Source organism: Carassius auratus, chromosome 17 (assembly GCF_003368295.1).
Source record: "Carassius auratus strain Wakin chromosome 17, ASM336829v1, whole genome shotgun sequence".
Taxonomy (NCBI): domain Eukaryota; kingdom Metazoa; phylum Chordata; class Actinopteri; order Cypriniformes; family Cyprinidae; genus Carassius; species Carassius auratus.
Genome location: NC_039259.1, coordinates 19967915 through 19984003, shown reverse-complemented (window position 1 = coordinate 19984003; position 16089 = coordinate 19967915). Strand labels below are relative to the sequence as shown.

General features: G+C 40.3%; 1 protein-coding gene and 1 long non-coding RNA gene across 4 annotated transcripts in view; one reads left to right on the top strand and one right to left on the bottom strand.

Annotated features, from left to right (window-relative positions):
* Positions 1 to 16089, top strand: part of sptbn5 (spectrin, beta, non-erythrocytic 5) — a 29859-nt gene that overhangs the window by 10761 nt on the left and 3009 nt on the right. For 2 of the 3 annotated variants that reach the window (XM_026286320.1, XM_026286322.1), the window contains 46 exons: positions 17 to 304; positions 374 to 617; positions 764 to 903; positions 1009 to 1108; positions 1250 to 1420; positions 1528 to 1692; positions 1885 to 2111; positions 2283 to 2469; positions 2603 to 2803; positions 2899 to 3012; positions 3095 to 3252; positions 3350 to 3482; positions 4123 to 4268; positions 4444 to 4558; positions 4653 to 4763; positions 5808 to 5987; positions 6117 to 6320; positions 6426 to 6575; positions 6773 to 6877; positions 6976 to 7167; positions 7267 to 7419; positions 7545 to 7736; positions 7852 to 7947; positions 8062 to 8180; positions 8292 to 8406; positions 8559 to 8672; positions 8955 to 9076; positions 9220 to 9382; positions 9589 to 9777; positions 9873 to 9950; positions 10082 to 10254; positions 10585 to 10675; positions 10798 to 10944; positions 11052 to 11189; positions 11399 to 11655; positions 12029 to 12215; positions 12367 to 12579; positions 12658 to 12854; positions 13061 to 13265; positions 13490 to 13666; positions 13783 to 13938; positions 14046 to 14263; positions 14345 to 14534; positions 14818 to 14994; positions 15102 to 15209; positions 15335 to 16066. In XM_026286320.1, the coding sequence (XP_026142105.1) occupies positions 17 to 304; positions 374 to 617; positions 764 to 903; positions 1009 to 1108; positions 1250 to 1420; positions 1528 to 1692; positions 1885 to 2111; positions 2283 to 2469; positions 2603 to 2803; positions 2899 to 3012; positions 3095 to 3252; positions 3350 to 3482; positions 4123 to 4268; positions 4444 to 4558; positions 4653 to 4763; positions 5808 to 5987; positions 6117 to 6320; positions 6426 to 6575; positions 6773 to 6877; positions 6976 to 7167; positions 7267 to 7419; positions 7545 to 7736; positions 7852 to 7947; positions 8062 to 8180; positions 8292 to 8406; positions 8559 to 8672; positions 8955 to 9076; positions 9220 to 9382; positions 9589 to 9777; positions 9873 to 9950; positions 10082 to 10254; positions 10585 to 10675; positions 10798 to 10944; positions 11052 to 11189; positions 11399 to 11655; positions 12029 to 12215; positions 12367 to 12579; positions 12658 to 12854; positions 13061 to 13265; positions 13490 to 13666; positions 13783 to 13938; positions 14046 to 14263; positions 14345 to 14534; positions 14818 to 14994; positions 15102 to 15209; positions 15335 to 16066 (8038 nt within the window). The remainder of the gene's footprint in view (positions 1 to 16; positions 305 to 373; positions 618 to 763; positions 904 to 1008; positions 1109 to 1249; positions 1421 to 1527; positions 1693 to 1884; positions 2112 to 2282; positions 2470 to 2602; positions 2804 to 2898; positions 3013 to 3094; positions 3253 to 3349; positions 3483 to 4122; positions 4269 to 4443; positions 4559 to 4652; positions 4764 to 5807; positions 5988 to 6116; positions 6321 to 6425; positions 6576 to 6772; positions 6878 to 6975; positions 7168 to 7266; positions 7420 to 7544; positions 7737 to 7851; positions 7948 to 8061; positions 8181 to 8291; positions 8407 to 8558; positions 8673 to 8954; positions 9077 to 9219; positions 9383 to 9588; positions 9778 to 9872; positions 9951 to 10081; positions 10255 to 10584; positions 10676 to 10797; positions 10945 to 11051; positions 11190 to 11398; positions 11656 to 12028; positions 12216 to 12366; positions 12580 to 12657; positions 12855 to 13060; positions 13266 to 13489; positions 13667 to 13782; positions 13939 to 14045; positions 14264 to 14344; positions 14535 to 14817; positions 14995 to 15101; positions 15210 to 15334; positions 16067 to 16089) is intronic. The other variant, XM_026286321.1, reaches the window with a different exon arrangement.
* Positions 4173 to 5403, bottom strand: LOC113117561 (uncharacterized). The gene is made up of 4 exons (XR_003294176.1): positions 5264 to 5403; positions 4632 to 4742; positions 4423 to 4472; positions 4173 to 4260 (listed from the first exon to the last, which is right to left on the bottom strand). It is a non-coding gene; the product is annotated as an uncharacterized LOC113117561 (long non-coding RNA).

Below are 16089 nucleotides of genomic sequence, written 5' to 3'. Positions count from 1 at the left end.
CATTGCTATGCTACAGGAAACAGGACTGTAGTCCGGCAGAGAGTGCTGCTATCATGGAAGAAGTACGTGGTTTGGAAGACCTGCTGCGGAAGTTAAAAGCCCAAGCCACTCAGAGACAAAAGATGCTTGAGGAAGCCCGACGCTTGCAATTCTTTCAGAAAGAGACAAGAGACCTGTTGTTATGGGCTGAGGCAAAAAAGGAGCACCTTCTGGAAGAGGACACTGGATCTGATGTGGCATCTGCTCAAGCCCTGCTGAAGGAGAACCTTGATCTGAAGCAAGAGATTAAACTTCAGAGAGCAAAGTTAGTTGTGTTTGGTGTAATCTTGTAATTCGTATTTAGTGCCTATGATTGACAGTAACATTATTTCAGATTGAAAGAAATGGAGAAGCTGGGTCAATCTCTGGAGGTAGCATCTGGAGAGAAAGGAGCTAAAGATGTTCAGCAGACACTGACTAAGTTGGATAACGAGTGGAGCCAGCTGGACAAACTGTGGTCTAGTCGCAACAGACGGCTTGAGCAAGGACTGGAGTTTCAAAAGCTGAATACGGAAGCAGATCGCATAGAGGCCACCATTTCTGGTCATGAAGCCAGACTGAAAGTCAGAGACTTGGGGGTAAATGAAAAAATAATAATACTGTGTCATTTAATTTCTTTTATTATTGTAATAAATTCATTAAATTAATCTATTTCATGTCTCCAAGTACATTTTGTTGAAAGACATACACATTTGTGAAGATTGAATGCATAATTTCTGTACAGGACTCTGTGGACAGCGTTCACAGTTTACTGGGCCGACAGGAAGAGCTTGAGGCTCTGCTTGAGGCACTAGAGCGATCCATTTACCTCTTTCAAGACAAGAGCCAGGAGCTCGTCAGTAAGCGTAACTTTGCTGCCAAAGAGTGAGTGTGTTCTTTTACATATTATAATATTATTAGTAAATAATTATAATTGTTTGTCTCTTAGTGATATTATTTTAGTTCACTCTGGCATTTACACCTTTCCAGAATGCAACAGCGATCAAAGGTCATTCAAGATCGATACAAGAACCTGAAAGAAAGTTGTAAATTAAGGAGGCTTGATTTACTTGCTTCAAAAAAGTACCAGGTAGACCTTCAGTTTGTTTTGGAAAGTGACAGCATAATTTGTGAATAATGGAAGTTAAAATGTGTTAGTAGCTATATATCAGACAAGAAAATTGTCTTAAAAACTACAGTGCTTTGAAATACTTTACTTTCCCTTGCAAAGGAATTTTTAAGAGATGCAGAGGAGATGTTGCTGTGGATGGAGGAGAAATTTGAGATTGCTGAGGACGAATCATACAGAGATCCAACCAACATCCTTCGCAAGCTCAAAAAACACGAGGCGGCAGAAAAAGAGATGCAGGCCAATCAAGTCCGCGTAGACAGACTGACTGAGGTACAGCACCACATGATATTGTATTGTTTACTATTTCTCAAGCAACATACAGTAAGTACTCTGCCATGATTTTGGTCCATTCTGATTATTGGATGTTATGTGGTTAGACTGGAGAGGAGATGTTAGCAGAGGATCACTTCAACAGCCAGGGCATACAGAGAAAGACTCGAGAGGTTCGCAAAAGGTGGACTGAACTCCAGAGGAAGATGGCAGAAAGAGGAGATAAACTACGACAGGCCGGCCAGCAGGAGCAACTCATGGAGCTGCTTCAGGTACTTAAACTCTTTTGACTACTACAGGACAACAATGAAGGATTTTTTTATTCAACACAGAAATATTAGTATTAGGTTTTAAATATGTTCTTATGTGAATTTGTATCATTGAATTAAATCAGTTAAAATGACCAATTTGTACAGACAAAATAAGTGTGCTCTCATTATTATAAAGTATCTGCATATTTTCAGGACGCAAAATTGAAGATTGAGGCAATTGAAAGAATGTTACAGAATGCAATCAGGGGTCATGACCTTCGTTCAAGCAGACAGCTCCTGAAGGAGCACAAGCAGCTGGAGGAGGAGGCTCAAGAACTCGCAGAAAAAATCAACTCCATTGTCACCCGTGCCAAACACCTAGCGACCAACCATTTTGACTCTCAACGCATTCTCAGGGAGACTGAAACTTACCTGAAACTGTTAGTACTCATTTCTCATTAAAACCTACCTGCATGATTTTTCCTTTTTTTTAGGGAAACAACAGTTAATACATTTCTGATAAATTTTAAGTATATGCACGGTCAATCGATACAAAACTGTTGGTTTATCTGCATACTTTAAGATACCTTTATCTCTGTTTTAACTGCCAGATTTAAGTCTCTACAGAAACCCTTGGATCATCGCAGGAGCCAATTAGAGGCAGATGTGGCTTTATATAGCTTTTACCATGATGTAGACCTAGAGCTAAACTGGATATCAGAGCATCACCCTGTAGCTGATACTACAAACTATGAAAGATCTCTGGCAGGGGCAGTTAGCCTGCTTCAGAAACACAAGGTGCAATTAGATTTGAGTGTATGAATACAAAAATAGTTTCAATAACTTTACATAAACGATTATACATTCCCTTGTAAAGTTCCAGAGTGAAGGTGTATTCATCAGAACTGTTAAAACTTTCAAATTACTCCAGGATCTGCAGGCAGAGGTAAATGGCCACAGCCAGTACCTGCAACGAGTACTGGACAGAGGACAAGCCATGGCCCGGTCCAATCAGTGGAATGGTCAGGAGGTGCAGCAGAGGTGTGAGAAACTGACTGCAGAATGGGAGGATTTAGAGGAGTTATGTCAGAAACGGTCTGGGGAACTTAACAAAGCAGTTACACGGGAGCAGGTAAAAGCGTAGGAGTGTTTGCAGGTTTTTTTGGTCAAGTAATTATTCAAGCCATTAACATCTTAACAGCTTAACATTTTCGTTCTGATGTTCAGATTCTGCTTGACTGCACTGAGCTAGAAGCCCTTCTGTCAGAAACATCAGCTTTGGTCAGCACTGATTATGGCAAGACTGAATTAGCTACGCAGAGTCTAATAAAGCAGCACGAGGTGAGTAATCTTTGGCTTGTACTAATGCAATGGCTTAAGGTTTTAACACATAACCTTAACACATACTGGTTTGTTTCTTCAGACAGTGGAGGGGCAGATTGAGGTACTTGCTGCTCAAGTAGATGAACTCAAGTCAAATGTTAAGCAGGCTGTACGTGTGTGGGGTTTAGAGGAGCTGAACAAGCCCTACAACCACATTAAATCTAAGCTGAATGAGGTTCAGCACTCAGCGACAGTCAGGTAAAATAACTACCATTAATAAAGCAGCACAATTAATAGAAGTAAATACCCTCATGTTGGTTTGCTGTGTTAAAACAAACATATCTCATTACAACAGAGAGCAGAGGCTGCGAGAGACTTTACATCTACATGAATTTAAGCGTGAGTCTGCTGAACTGGAGGAATGGATTGCTCAGCAGACACAGATTGCTTCCTCTTATGACTTTGGGAGTGATTATGAAAATGCACTGGTGAGATTTTTGATCTGTTGCAGACTTGTCCAATGATTTTTCATTGTCCTGTATTTTTACCTTCAAAGGGTCAAAAAAAAAAAAAGTAATGGCAATGTATTTTATGGTGGTCATAGTTTTAGCTAGGATAATAATTAAATATTTATAACAATTTTAAAAACATTTACTAAATTTTAAATTTTAAAATTAATAAACAAATCCGTTTGTTTTATAATTTATACATCCACATGTATATATAGTGGGTATAAGAAAAATAAACCATCAACATAAATTAACATTTTCTAGATAATATTTTATGCCTTTTAATATTTTAACATTTAAGGCTGTAGCACAGCGACTAAATAAAAGGCAATTATTACAACCTGTTGTCTTCAAACTTACTTCTCAGATTTTTTTATATTTCTTCTTTTATTGTCTTATTATTAATTGTCTTATTGTTGTTTTCAAACATACTATTTGACCCTAGAAATCAAAATCATATATTGGGCTCCCTGGCATCTTATATTTGAAACCTTAATTTCCTATTTCAAACACTTCTTAAAAAATTCTTCAAATTTCAATTTGATTAATGAAGTTGAAAATGTATCAGATATGCATGTTGTCTGTGCTCTGGATCTAAGTACCTCTTGTTTCATGACAGCAACTGTGTGGGAGATTTGAGGTATTCTTAAAGCAGCTGGAGGTGGGACTGGAGAGGATGCACACCTGTGAAGAGCTGGCTGACAAACTCATCAAAAGTAATCATCCTGAGAGCCGCTTCATCCGAGAAACACAGAATCTACTCAGGTAACGGCATGTAATAGGGGAAACAAAATATTACAAACTAATAAATACTGTAATCTCATAATTGTCAAATAAAAAATATTTTAGTGTGTGATGTATCAGATCTGTGTAGTGACAGTTTTACAGTCTACCGATATCATTTGCAGTTCATACTTACATGAAGTCTAATTTATGACAGAGAATCATGGGAAGAGCTGCAGGATTTATCTAAAGATCGTAAAGAAATGCTACGTAAATCTGAGGAATGTCACAAATTCTACAAAGACTTGACTGATGCACTAAGACAGATAAAGGTATCCACTCCAGCTGTGCTTTTAAGTCATGCTGTTAAATAATACGATAAAACATATCTGCCCTGGTGCTCACATGTCACGTATCTTGTACCAGGAGAGGCACAAAAGCATTCCTGATGACATTGCCAAAGATCTGAGGGGAGTGCTGTCTCAGCTACGGAAACATGAAGCTCTTGTCCATGAGCTGGCAGGAACAGAACAACAGGTATGATGTGAGAGCACTCATTACAGGTGTCTTGCATTGGTCAAATGGCTATTTGAACTTACAGTATACTGACACCTAGTGGGTGGCATGGATGCTTTTGTTCAACGGGAAAAATTATTAAGTTATTGTTTCTTACTAATACAACTAACTTATCCACTACAATTTCGACAAACTTATTTTTGCATTAGAATTATTCTATAAATATTTATATAACGTTAGCCCTATATAGGCTATAGTTTTTGAAGAACAGGGGACTTGAAAATTGTTATTAGTCTCTTTTAATCCCTTAAATAACGACGTAAAGGGTGTGAATAATAATAAGTGATGTCTCGGTTATGTCTCTTTGAGCTCGTCTCACTCGGATTTCTGCTTGTAAGTGATGGATTTTTATTTATTTTGCTGCTTCAGTTTGTATCTGTAAGGGTTTGATAGATATTTTCCTTATCTTGCCTATTTCTCTATCTGTGGTGTGAAGTGAAGGAAAACAATTAAAGATTTACCTGACTCAGTGACATCTCTCCATTGTCCAAAATACTGAAATATTCTTCGGCACAAAATGATAACTTTCCCCGTGTTTTTCCCCACTCCTATATCTGCTCCTAGGAGTTTGAGCCTTTTTTTTCGCGCCTTGACCTTGAACCTTTTCCCGCCCTGTTGTCTGATTGGTCGACAGCATATGAGCGCTTACATAATTTAGTTATAACTTTCAAGGTGGTTCTAAAACACACACACACACGAAAAAAATATTACAACAAGATAAATAAAACAACTGTACAAAACATGTACATAAACAAATATACAAAACTCAACCATTCCCTGGAACCCAAAGCAGGATTACAAAACAGTCAACATCATACATAAGCATAATCAGTATAAGAAAACTTAAAAACATAGGCTACATGTTATTTTAAGATAAGAAAAGAGAGATAACCTTAACAAAAAAAGGGGGTTAGGAAACAATTGCTGCAGCAAAAAAAGTTAATAAATACATCATTTACAAGCTCGTTCTCAGGCTGTTCAAACTTTTTGATTTCTTTTATATAGCTGCAGGAGCTGTTGGACGGAACTGACGCCATTCTGGACATGTGCTCTCCTGAGCTGAGAGTGGGGTTGCAGGAGCTGCAGCAGGAGGTGGTGGAGAGCTGGGAAAGTCTCCGAATGCACATGGAGCAGAGGGAGGAGGAGCTGCGGTCAGCTAAGGACCGCTATATGTTCCTAAACACAGTACGCAACACCCAGTTCATAGTACTTTGACATACGTTAAAGATTTTCAACTCCTTTTGATTTGTTGGAAAATTCCAAAATATTGGTTGAAACTCATTTTTAATACATTTATATTGCTTTAATCTGCAGGCACAGGACTACTCCCTCTGGTGCTCGCAGGTGCTGAGTGGGATGAAGGCAGAGGAATCCATCCGAGATGTTGCCACCTGCGATTTGCAGTTGTTTCAGCACCAGCAGCTATGGGCTGAGATCGTGGCCCGTGAGGAGACATATGCTCAGGCTGAATCCATGGGCCAGGACCTGTTAGAGCATGACACATCTAATCCTAGAGAGGTGGGAAACTCAAATATGTCTGATTTAAACTACAACTAAATTGACATAAATATAAACTCTAAATACATAACAAATATGTGTTTAAACATCCTGTGTTGCCATCAGATCAAAGAGAAACTGAAAGCTCTGCAAGAAGAGAAAGAGAAGCTTTCTGATAACTGGCAGTCCAAGCAGAAACGGCTGGAGAGCACTCATCTGGAGCAGGTGTTTTATAGAGATACTGAGTACATGGAAAAGATCACTAGTTCCCAAGAGGTTAGTGCTCCTATAAACTACCAGGAGTTACATTGAGTTACATTTTAAACATGTATGAAATATCTGGTCTGGTGACCACTTAATATAAATGTCCATATAGTATTACATGGATTTCAGTTCACAAGCATTTCAGAATCGAGTTTGTAGTTAGACATTTATTCAGACTGTTAAGGCTAGCAACATCTGTTTCTTTGAAGATCCAGTTGAAGAACAGTGGTTTGGGAACAACAGTGGATGATGTAGAAACTTTAATCAAACGCCATGAAGCCTTTGAAAAACTTCTTCATTCTCAGGAAGACAAGGTGGGTTGGTCTTCAGCCTACAGAATGGCCTGAAGTATCAAACACATGACATTTTCAGATTAAGTATAGATGAATGACTATCTTATCATGTCATGTAGATGGTGGCTCTTCAGGAGTCAGCAGAACGCTTAAGGACGGAAGGTTTGAACCGAGAAAAAAGCAGCAACATTAAGAACAAACTGAAAGCTCTTCAGGAGAGAAGGGAACACATCAAAGATCTGTCGGATAAACGCAGAGAGGATCTTGAGATCTCAAAGCTTCTCTGTATTTTCAACCGAGATGTGTCAGAGGTACATTACCGGTACTTGTAATTTTCAGCCCTGCTGACCTTAAACAAAGTGAAACAAACAAATTAATTGGTTGGTTTGTGATATTCATGTGTATTTTAGCAAGAGGAATGGATCACAGACCGTATGAATAAAACACAAGACTCCAAAATAGACATGAGCGATCTTCAGACTAAAATGAAGATATTGCAGAAGCATCAGGCGTTTGAAGCAGAGATTCTGGCCCATGGAAATATCATTGAATCTGTCCAGCAGGTAAGTCGCTGTACCCGAGTCACAAGTTGACTCGGTAGTCAGTTAGAGATAATCATATATGTATTTATTCTTCTTTTGGTCAGTATAAATATATTTAACATAGTTTGTCACATACTTATCAAAAGGCTGGAAATGAGATTGTGACCTTGCGTCACCCAAAATCGAGGGAGATAAAGCAGACCGTCTCTGCGCTGATCGCTCATTGGGAAGATCTGAAGCAAGCGGTTGCAGCCCGTGGAAAACTTCTTGAGGATAACCGTGATTTTCTTGAGTTCCTGCAGAAAGTGGAACAGGTTGAAGTGTGGATAAGACAGAAGGTAAATAAATGAGTCCATTCCATAACAAAATGCTGAAAACAGGCCTTGATATAAAGTGCTGCTATACGCTGAATTAATGTTTGGCTTCACTGACCTCGGTTTCATTTCTGTGTAGGAAGTGATGATAAATGTTGGCGATGTTGGGGAGGATTATGAACATGGTCAGCAGCTGCTAAAAAGGCTCAGTGAATTCAGAGGCTCAGGTTCTGGAGTAAGTCGGGTGTTCGGAAAATATGAACCTTACAAAGAAAATCTAAATTTTGTAGGTTTTGTAACGGCGGTATACAACATATTGCTTGGTGCGGTAACATTCTTTCACCCTTAGGATGTGACTGTTGATGATGCTCACATCAAGACAATCAACACTCTGGCAGCCCGGCTAGAGAGACAGAACTGTGATGAGCTGGCGACTGTGAGAAAGCGTAGGCAGCAGCTCAATGAACGGTACACCCTCCTTTCAACGGAGATCCATGTTCATTTAAGAAAATACACTCAGCCTCTGTTATATCTGGCATATTGTTGTTTGCTTTGACCTTCTTGTCACTTTCCCAACAGATGGAGTAATTTTCATGGCAATCTGAGCAGTTATAAACGGAAGCTGGAGGCAGCGCTAGAGATCCACGCCTTGATTCGAGAGTTAGAAGAAGTCCGGGACAGAGCTGGAGAGAAGGTGAGAGAACATTGTATTGCTATCAGATTACATGGCTTTGAACATAATATGTGAGAAAACTGAAATCTATTTTAAACAATATAACAATATTTTAAATATATTCCTAATGCTATATGCAGAATTTCATATTTGATTGAATTTTTCGGTTACAGATGCTGTTGCTCCAGGGACAGGGCTGTGGAGTGGATGTGGAGAGTGTGGAAAACCTTATTCGCAGGCATGAGGAGATGGAGAGAGAGGCCAGAGTCATTCAAGAGAGAGGCACTGTGAGTAGACTGGACAGCCGTTTAACTAAGAAAACACATTCATCCATATTAATCAGTGCACTTTGAGTAGCACTTCCTATACAGTATCTATTGTGCGTGCTGGCTGTGTGGTTAAAAGCTTTTTAGAAAAACTCTCAGCACCTTCCAGTTTAGTAACTGCTGTACGTACAAAAGCCTTTAAATAAAGCATTCATGGTGCATTAGGTGCTGTAGAGTGAGGGTTTGTGAAACTCACTAAAGAAGGGTTACAAAGAACATAATTGCTTTAATTTGTAAAACCAGGCCCTGGAGAAGGAGACTAAAGATCGGTTAAGGAGACACTGTGATCTGGCTGACAAACTTAGAAAGAAGCAGGAAGAGGTCAACATTGCATTAGTTAAGCTAGAAAAGGAAATCAAACGAAGGTATGCGACCATTAGTTGCTATATTCGTAATTTATTGTAATAATTATAGTAACGATATTATGTTTAAATATTGTAACATGGTGAAATGTATTTAAAATATACATTAAATGAGAAAATTAATTGAATATATTTTGTTTTGGTAGGAAGGAACGATTGCAAGAGTCTCATCAGCTGCAGCTGTTTAAAGCTAACCAGCGCCTCCTGTTGGACTGGACCCTGAAGCAGAGTGCTGAGATGGTGAAGAAAGGCCTGCCTAAAAATAAGACCGAAGCTGAGAGTTTCATACTAGAGCACCAGAACTGGAAGGTACTGAAATGTATATACATTATTAAATTATTCAGTTGTTTTGCTGTTGTTTTGTATTTTCTTATCTTCTTCTGTCACAAAATACAATGCTAAAATGAATTCATTTACAGTGAATTATAAAGTAATTTATAATGATTTACATACGATGACGTACTGTGATGTTATATGATACCAGACATGTTTAAATCAACATTTAATGATTACAGGCTGAGATTGATGCTCGCAGTGAACGTATCGATTCGGTTAAGAGTTTTGGACAAAATCTTGTGAAGTCTGGACACAGCGACTCAGCAGAAATTAAAGATGCCCTACGCAAGATGGAGGACACCAAAACAAAGCTTTCTCAAGCTTGGGAGGACCGAAAGAAAACTCTGGATCAAGCTCTGAAGCTCCAGGTGACTTAAGATAACAGCAGGTGGTTTTGCTTCATTGAGGTTGTTTATTCTGTGAGGTGTTGTGTGAAGCATAATGAGATATCGATTGGTTGCAGATATTCCTGGGCTATGCTGACCAGACTGAGAGCTGGATGAGTAACAGGGAGGCTTTCTTGATCAATGAAGATCTTGGGGTAAGCGATCAATTTCTTTGACCTCCTTTAAAAGGCAGAGTAACATTTCACAAGAAAACAAAATGCCCTTGGTTGTTGTCTCTGTAACTTTGAAAATGGATGCTGAGACGTGTTTCACACTGTCATTGCAGGGTTCAGTGTCAGAAGTGGAGGCTCTTCAGAGGAAGCACGCTCTGTTTGAGAACTCTCTAGAAGCTCAGATGGAGCAGGTGGCAGAGGTTGACAGATACGCTCAGCAGCTCATACAGGCACAGCACTATGACTCTGATAACATCAAGAAGAAGATTCAAGCTATTCTGCTCAGGTATGCAGTGAGCCAAGAAAACCCACTTAAGACATATCATAAAAATTACATATTACGTATACATATCTTTATATGTAATTTTATAATTAATTCTGATGTCTGAAACATTGTTGAAGTGTTATGACAAGTGTGCTGACAAGCATTTATGGTGAACTAAAATATACTTTAGCATAATTTCTATTGTATATCATGTATTTATATTTATATATTTGTAATTACACATTTTCAATGATGTACACTTCAAGTGCACATTCAATACAATTAAGCACACTTCTTTTTCACAAAGGTCTATAGATTAGAAATATTAAAAGTAAAATTCCTTTCTTAAAGGAAGGACAAAATACTGGAAATGAGCAAAGCCAGACGAAAAGCATTGGAAGAATCTTTACAGCTGCAGAAATTCCTGGAAGGAAGCTATGAGGTGTGTGAAGCAAACAGCTCCTGCTAAATGTGGAACATAAAGAGATGACACTGACCTATTGTACGCAGTTTGATTTTACACATCAGTAGCTCTTTTAAAAAGTCAGTTTCTCTTTTGTGAAGGTTTCTTCATGGTTGAATGAGAAGAACTCTGTGGCTGTTGATGAGAGCTGGAGAGATCCTATTAACCTGCAGGCTAAGCTACTAAAACACCAGAGCTTTGAGGCAGAGATACTGGCCAACCGCAACAGAGTGCAAACACTCATAAATGTATGGCATTGGACTCTTAAATGTCTGAATATCTCTTCATCTTTATGTATGCGTGTAATTCAGAATTAAAGGAGCATCCACTGCTAAAACATGAATTGTTTCCTCAGGAGGGTGATAATATGCTAGCTTCCAGTCATCCTGCTAAAGGCAAGATAAAACCACGAATAAAGGACGTTGATGACAGCTGGGACCAGCTTTTAAGCAACTGCAAGGAAAAGAAGCTACGTCTACTGCAAGCATATCAGGTACAGCATGCTAAAACTCAAGCTCCAAGCATAAGTGTGCACACTGAAAATGATTTTTTCCTGAAACTTCATGATAGTATGTAGAGGTGCCTGACAATAAATAATAGATACAGTACACCAACATATCTTCATGACTTTCAGACAAAGCTAATTCAGATTTACTAATGCTAGTCTGAAATATCATCCTGAATAACGTGGTTTTCCTGTAGGCGTTGCAGTTCCAGCGCTCTTTGGATGACATTGAGGAGTGGCTTGGGACCGTAGAGATTGAAGTGGTGAATAAGGACTACGGTAATGATCTGGCCTCAGTTAGCAGGCTGCTTAAGGCCCTGCAGGGTCTGGAGGAAATGGTAGATGCACACATGGAGAAAGTCCAGGGGCTGGTGGACACAGCCAAAGCCTTCAGCTCGCAAGGCAACTTCCTTGCAGAAAATATACAGCAGAGGGTTTGGGAGGTGGTCAACAGGTACGTTTTCGTACAGCCCCAATTTCATTCTACTGTAGAAAGTTAGTTGAGTCCTTCACATGGATTTGAATTACGTTTAAATGTGGTAGAAGTCCACAGTCCAAATCCTGTGGTCACGAAAACTGATAATGAAGAAAGCAAATGATCTGATAAGCTCTTATGTACGTGGATTTTTTGATAAGAGCTATTTACGAGTGAGCAATACTGATGTTCCAAGATTAAACAATGTGCATAAGCTTTGAAATGTCAGTCAAATTTTCTAAAACGCCACATAATAGCTGTGTCATACTAAATGTAATTCCATAGCATGTGGTATTATGTTTTTTTTTCATCTGATTGACAGACTGAGTCGATGTTTAATCGTTTCTCTCAGGTATAATGGACTGGCTGAGCCGCTTCAGGCCCGCAGGGAAACTCTGGAGTCATGGCAGCTGCTGTTCCAGTTCTACAGGGACTTAGAGGATGAGCTGCTGTGGATTCAGGACAAGCTGCAGGCCACAGCCACAAAAGACTGGGGCACCTCCCTGCAGAGTATACAAGCCATAGTCAAAAAACATCTGGTTAGTCTGGTCCAGGAATACTTACTGTATGCATGTTTAAACTGGTGCTTCAAAACCCGGTAGATTTTTATTCTGCTCTGCTTTAATAAACTGATGTTTGGCTTTGTTACAAGACTCGCCATTCCTGATAAGCTTATATCTTTTCCTATAGATTATGATGCAGGAAATTGAGAGCCGAATGCCTCTAATAATGGCTGTGCAGGAGGCAGGACAAAACCTGGTGCGAGGACGACACTTTGCATCACGTGAGATCAGTGAAAAACTAGCCGAGTTGAAGAAGAACTTAGACATTTTGAAAAAAGAGTCAGCGAATAAAGATCGCCTGCTTCAACAAGCACTGAGAATCCAGAACTTTCTCTCAGAGGTGTGTTACCCGTTCACACTGTAATGTGATATACATATTATTTAATCTGATGTCTGACGTCTCTTCACAATGACCCAGGTTTCCCAACTGGAGCAATGGATGGAGGAGCAGAGGCCTGTGTTAGAGTCCAAGGACTATGGAAAGAGTGAGGAGGCCACTGAAGTGTTCCTCAGGAAACTAGACACAGTTGACCTGGAGCTGGAAAGCCAGCGTGGAAAAGTAGAAGCACTCCTGAAAACTGGCACTGATCTAGAAAAGACCCAACATCCCAACAGGTGCAGTTATCGGGTCATGATAGCATTGATTAATTGAGCTAATTGCTAATTGAATCTTATTATTCCATCCTTGCTGAATAAAAGTATTAATTTCTTTACAAAAAAAAAAAAAAAAAAACCTTACCGACCCCAAACTATTTGAATGGTAGCTTTGAATTTGAAAACTTCAAATAATGCTGTTTTGAATTTATAATGTGTCTTTGCAGTCATTTAGTGAGTAAGAGCCTTGAAGATATGCATGGTGGGTTTGAGACACTACTGCAGCTGTCTGCTCAACGTCGCACAGAGTTGGAGAATCAGTACAGTCTCTATGTATTTGAGAGAGAAGCCAAAGACCTTCAGAACTGGCTGCTTTCTCGCAAAACCACAGCAGAGTCTGATGACTTTGGTCAAGATCTGGAAGGGGTGGAGGTAAGATTGGCTCAAAAATAGAGAGTAGAACCACTATACAGTTTTATGATTAATATGTTCTTGTTGACTTTGGAATAGAAGTCATACTACATTCATATACTGTTACTCTATCATGGTAACTTATTAAAAGATACTTAGCACTTGTCAGGTTTTACAACCTTCTTAGCTGTAAGAACTATTTTAATCATCAAAATTGTTTTTAAATCAACTTGTGCTCTTGTTAGGCACTGCAGAAGAAGTTTGAGGATTTTGCAGAAGAGGTCGGCACTCTGGGCCAGAATAAGCTGAGTACAGTCCAAAACCTGAAGGAGACGGTGCAGTCATCAGAGGCACAGCAGAAAGAGAGAGATCTACTCAAGCTCTGGGAGGATTTAAACAAGGCCATAAAAGCAAGAGCAGGGGTAAAAAATTTAAATATACAACAACTGGGACTCTTCTAAGGCAGCTCACTGTTTCTATTTGAAGTGATACTGCAAATGTAGCCACTTCTTGTAGTTAAAAAGAAATGTTTTGACAGAACCTGCGTTCCGCTCGAGAGGTTCACCAGTTTGACCATGACTTGGATGAGCTAAGGAGCTGGATGAATGAGAAAGAGGTGGCTCTGGACTCTGAGGAGCAGGAATACGACCTGCTCAGTGTCCAAGCTCTCATCCGCCAACATGAAGGCTTGGAGGTACCCAATATTCATATGCACTTCTTGCTAGCAGGCAATGTTCAACTGAAAACATTTCAACTACCACAGGTGGATTTTTAAAATAGTATAACCATCTGTTTCATCAGAGAGACCTTGCAGTGATAGAAGAAGACGTGTCTCGTCGAAAAGAGGAAGGCAAAGCTCTGGTCCGCAAGTGTCCTCGAGTGAGGGACAGTCTGAGTGAGAGGCTGAAGGAGGTGGAGGAGATCTGGAGGAGTCTGCTGGAAAAGGCCAACCAGCGCAGACAAAGACTCCAACAGGCAGAGGCTGTTCAGAGATATCTGACTGAATGGAGAGAGCTGATGTATGCAATCTTTTCTCTCTCTCTTGCTGTTTTCCATGTGTTGTTCTGCTGTTTACAGTGGTGTTGTTGATTGTGTCTTAGGGGCTGGCTTAAGGAGACACTGTCTCTAGTGACAGGGGAGGGGGTTGGAAGTGAGGTTAAAGACCTGGAGCAGCTCAGTAAAAGACACGAAGAGTACCGCACACAGATTGACAGGCAATTAGACAAATCAGAAATGGTTAAAAATGAAGGGAGACGTCTGATGGAAGAGGGGAACTTCATGAGCCACGAGGTATGACATCCCTGCCTAAAGGCTGGAATACAATACACATCGTTTGCCCTGATTTTCAGTCAGGACGAGTTGACGCTAGTTTCACCAGTCCCTGTGCACATTTCAGGGGGTTCAGATTTAAACTGAAAGTCTGAGATGCTTTAAAAAACGTATTAGTTAACAACAAAACCTGATTCATATGTACAGTATTCACTGTGAATTTACTTATAAGAGCATTAGGTTGGTCAAAGCAGATGAAAATAAACCTGTAAAAATGATGTGGAATCACTATATGTGTGTGCAGCTGGAGGACCGTCTAGCCGAGCTTCAGGACCTGGAAGTGCGAGTGCTGGAAGCATGGGCCGAAAGGAGAGATCAATATCAGGAAGACCTTGAACTGCAGCAGCTGCAGAGAGAGCTGGAGCAGGCCGAGCACTGGCTCAACAACTATGAGAGCGCGCTCAAAGCAGAGGAATATGGGGTGGGAAGACTTTGGGAAAAATGTTTACATATATGTAGGCAGCATAAGACTCCCTTTAGCTTCAAAAATGGCTTCATCAAATCTAACTGTACTGAATGTGTGGACAGGACTCCGTTTCAGATGTTCTGGAGTTGATGAAGAAGCAGGAGGATCTGGAGGCCATGATTCAAGCTCAGAGTGAGAGATTTAATGCCCTTCAAGCCAGAAGAATACAGGTAAAAGTATAAAATAGCTCACTCACACCAGCATTACTCTCGATTTTTAACTGCATATTTGCATCACTTCTTGCCAGATTTGATTCACCTTTTTTAATTTCTCTGCTCTTTCTTTGGTGTCCCAGAGGGAAGAGAAAATGAAAGAGATTCAGAGCGGTGGCAGTAGTGACAAGCCCATTCGTGTCACTTCCCTAAAGCGAAAGCCATCTGAGAAACCAGCTTTGCCCCCACGTCCCTCGCTGACCAGTCCTGTCCTAAGGAACAGCGATGGCATAACTGATAACTCATCCACACCCTCCCGAGTCCCTCCAGCCAGGTCTGCCATCCCGCCTAGAAGAAGCAGTGGTAAAAATGAATCCTCTGTGGTGTCAAGAGTGGCATCAGGCCTCAGGAGAAACAGCAGCAGCGACAGTGATACCGTAACTGCTCCCGAAAAACCACCCACCTCTGTTCTAGACAGCCCAGAATCATCCTCAGAAATGTCCAGTGCTGATTACAAACCCCATTATTTACACAATGCCCCCAAGATTGACCATACCACATCTGAAGCTGAGGTCGATACTCTGAGACAGACCGAACCCTCCATCAATGTCCTTACTAAACCAAAGATCATTCCCAGACGTCTGAAACCATCCACCCCGGATAAAGAAATGCTGAGTCCCCCTACGTCAAAACCCCCTGAGCCACCCACCAAAGATGAAGACATGGTGGACAGCCAAACCTCAGAGGATAAAAGCCTTCTTTCATCCACCCCAGCAGAAAAACCTCAGTCATCTCCTCCATCTTCTCTTTCAGAGGCAGAAGTACAATCATCCACTTCTCCTGAATCTCCAATAGGGACGACTGTTGTCACCAAGGTATGTGCTATTTAAGTGCTTTG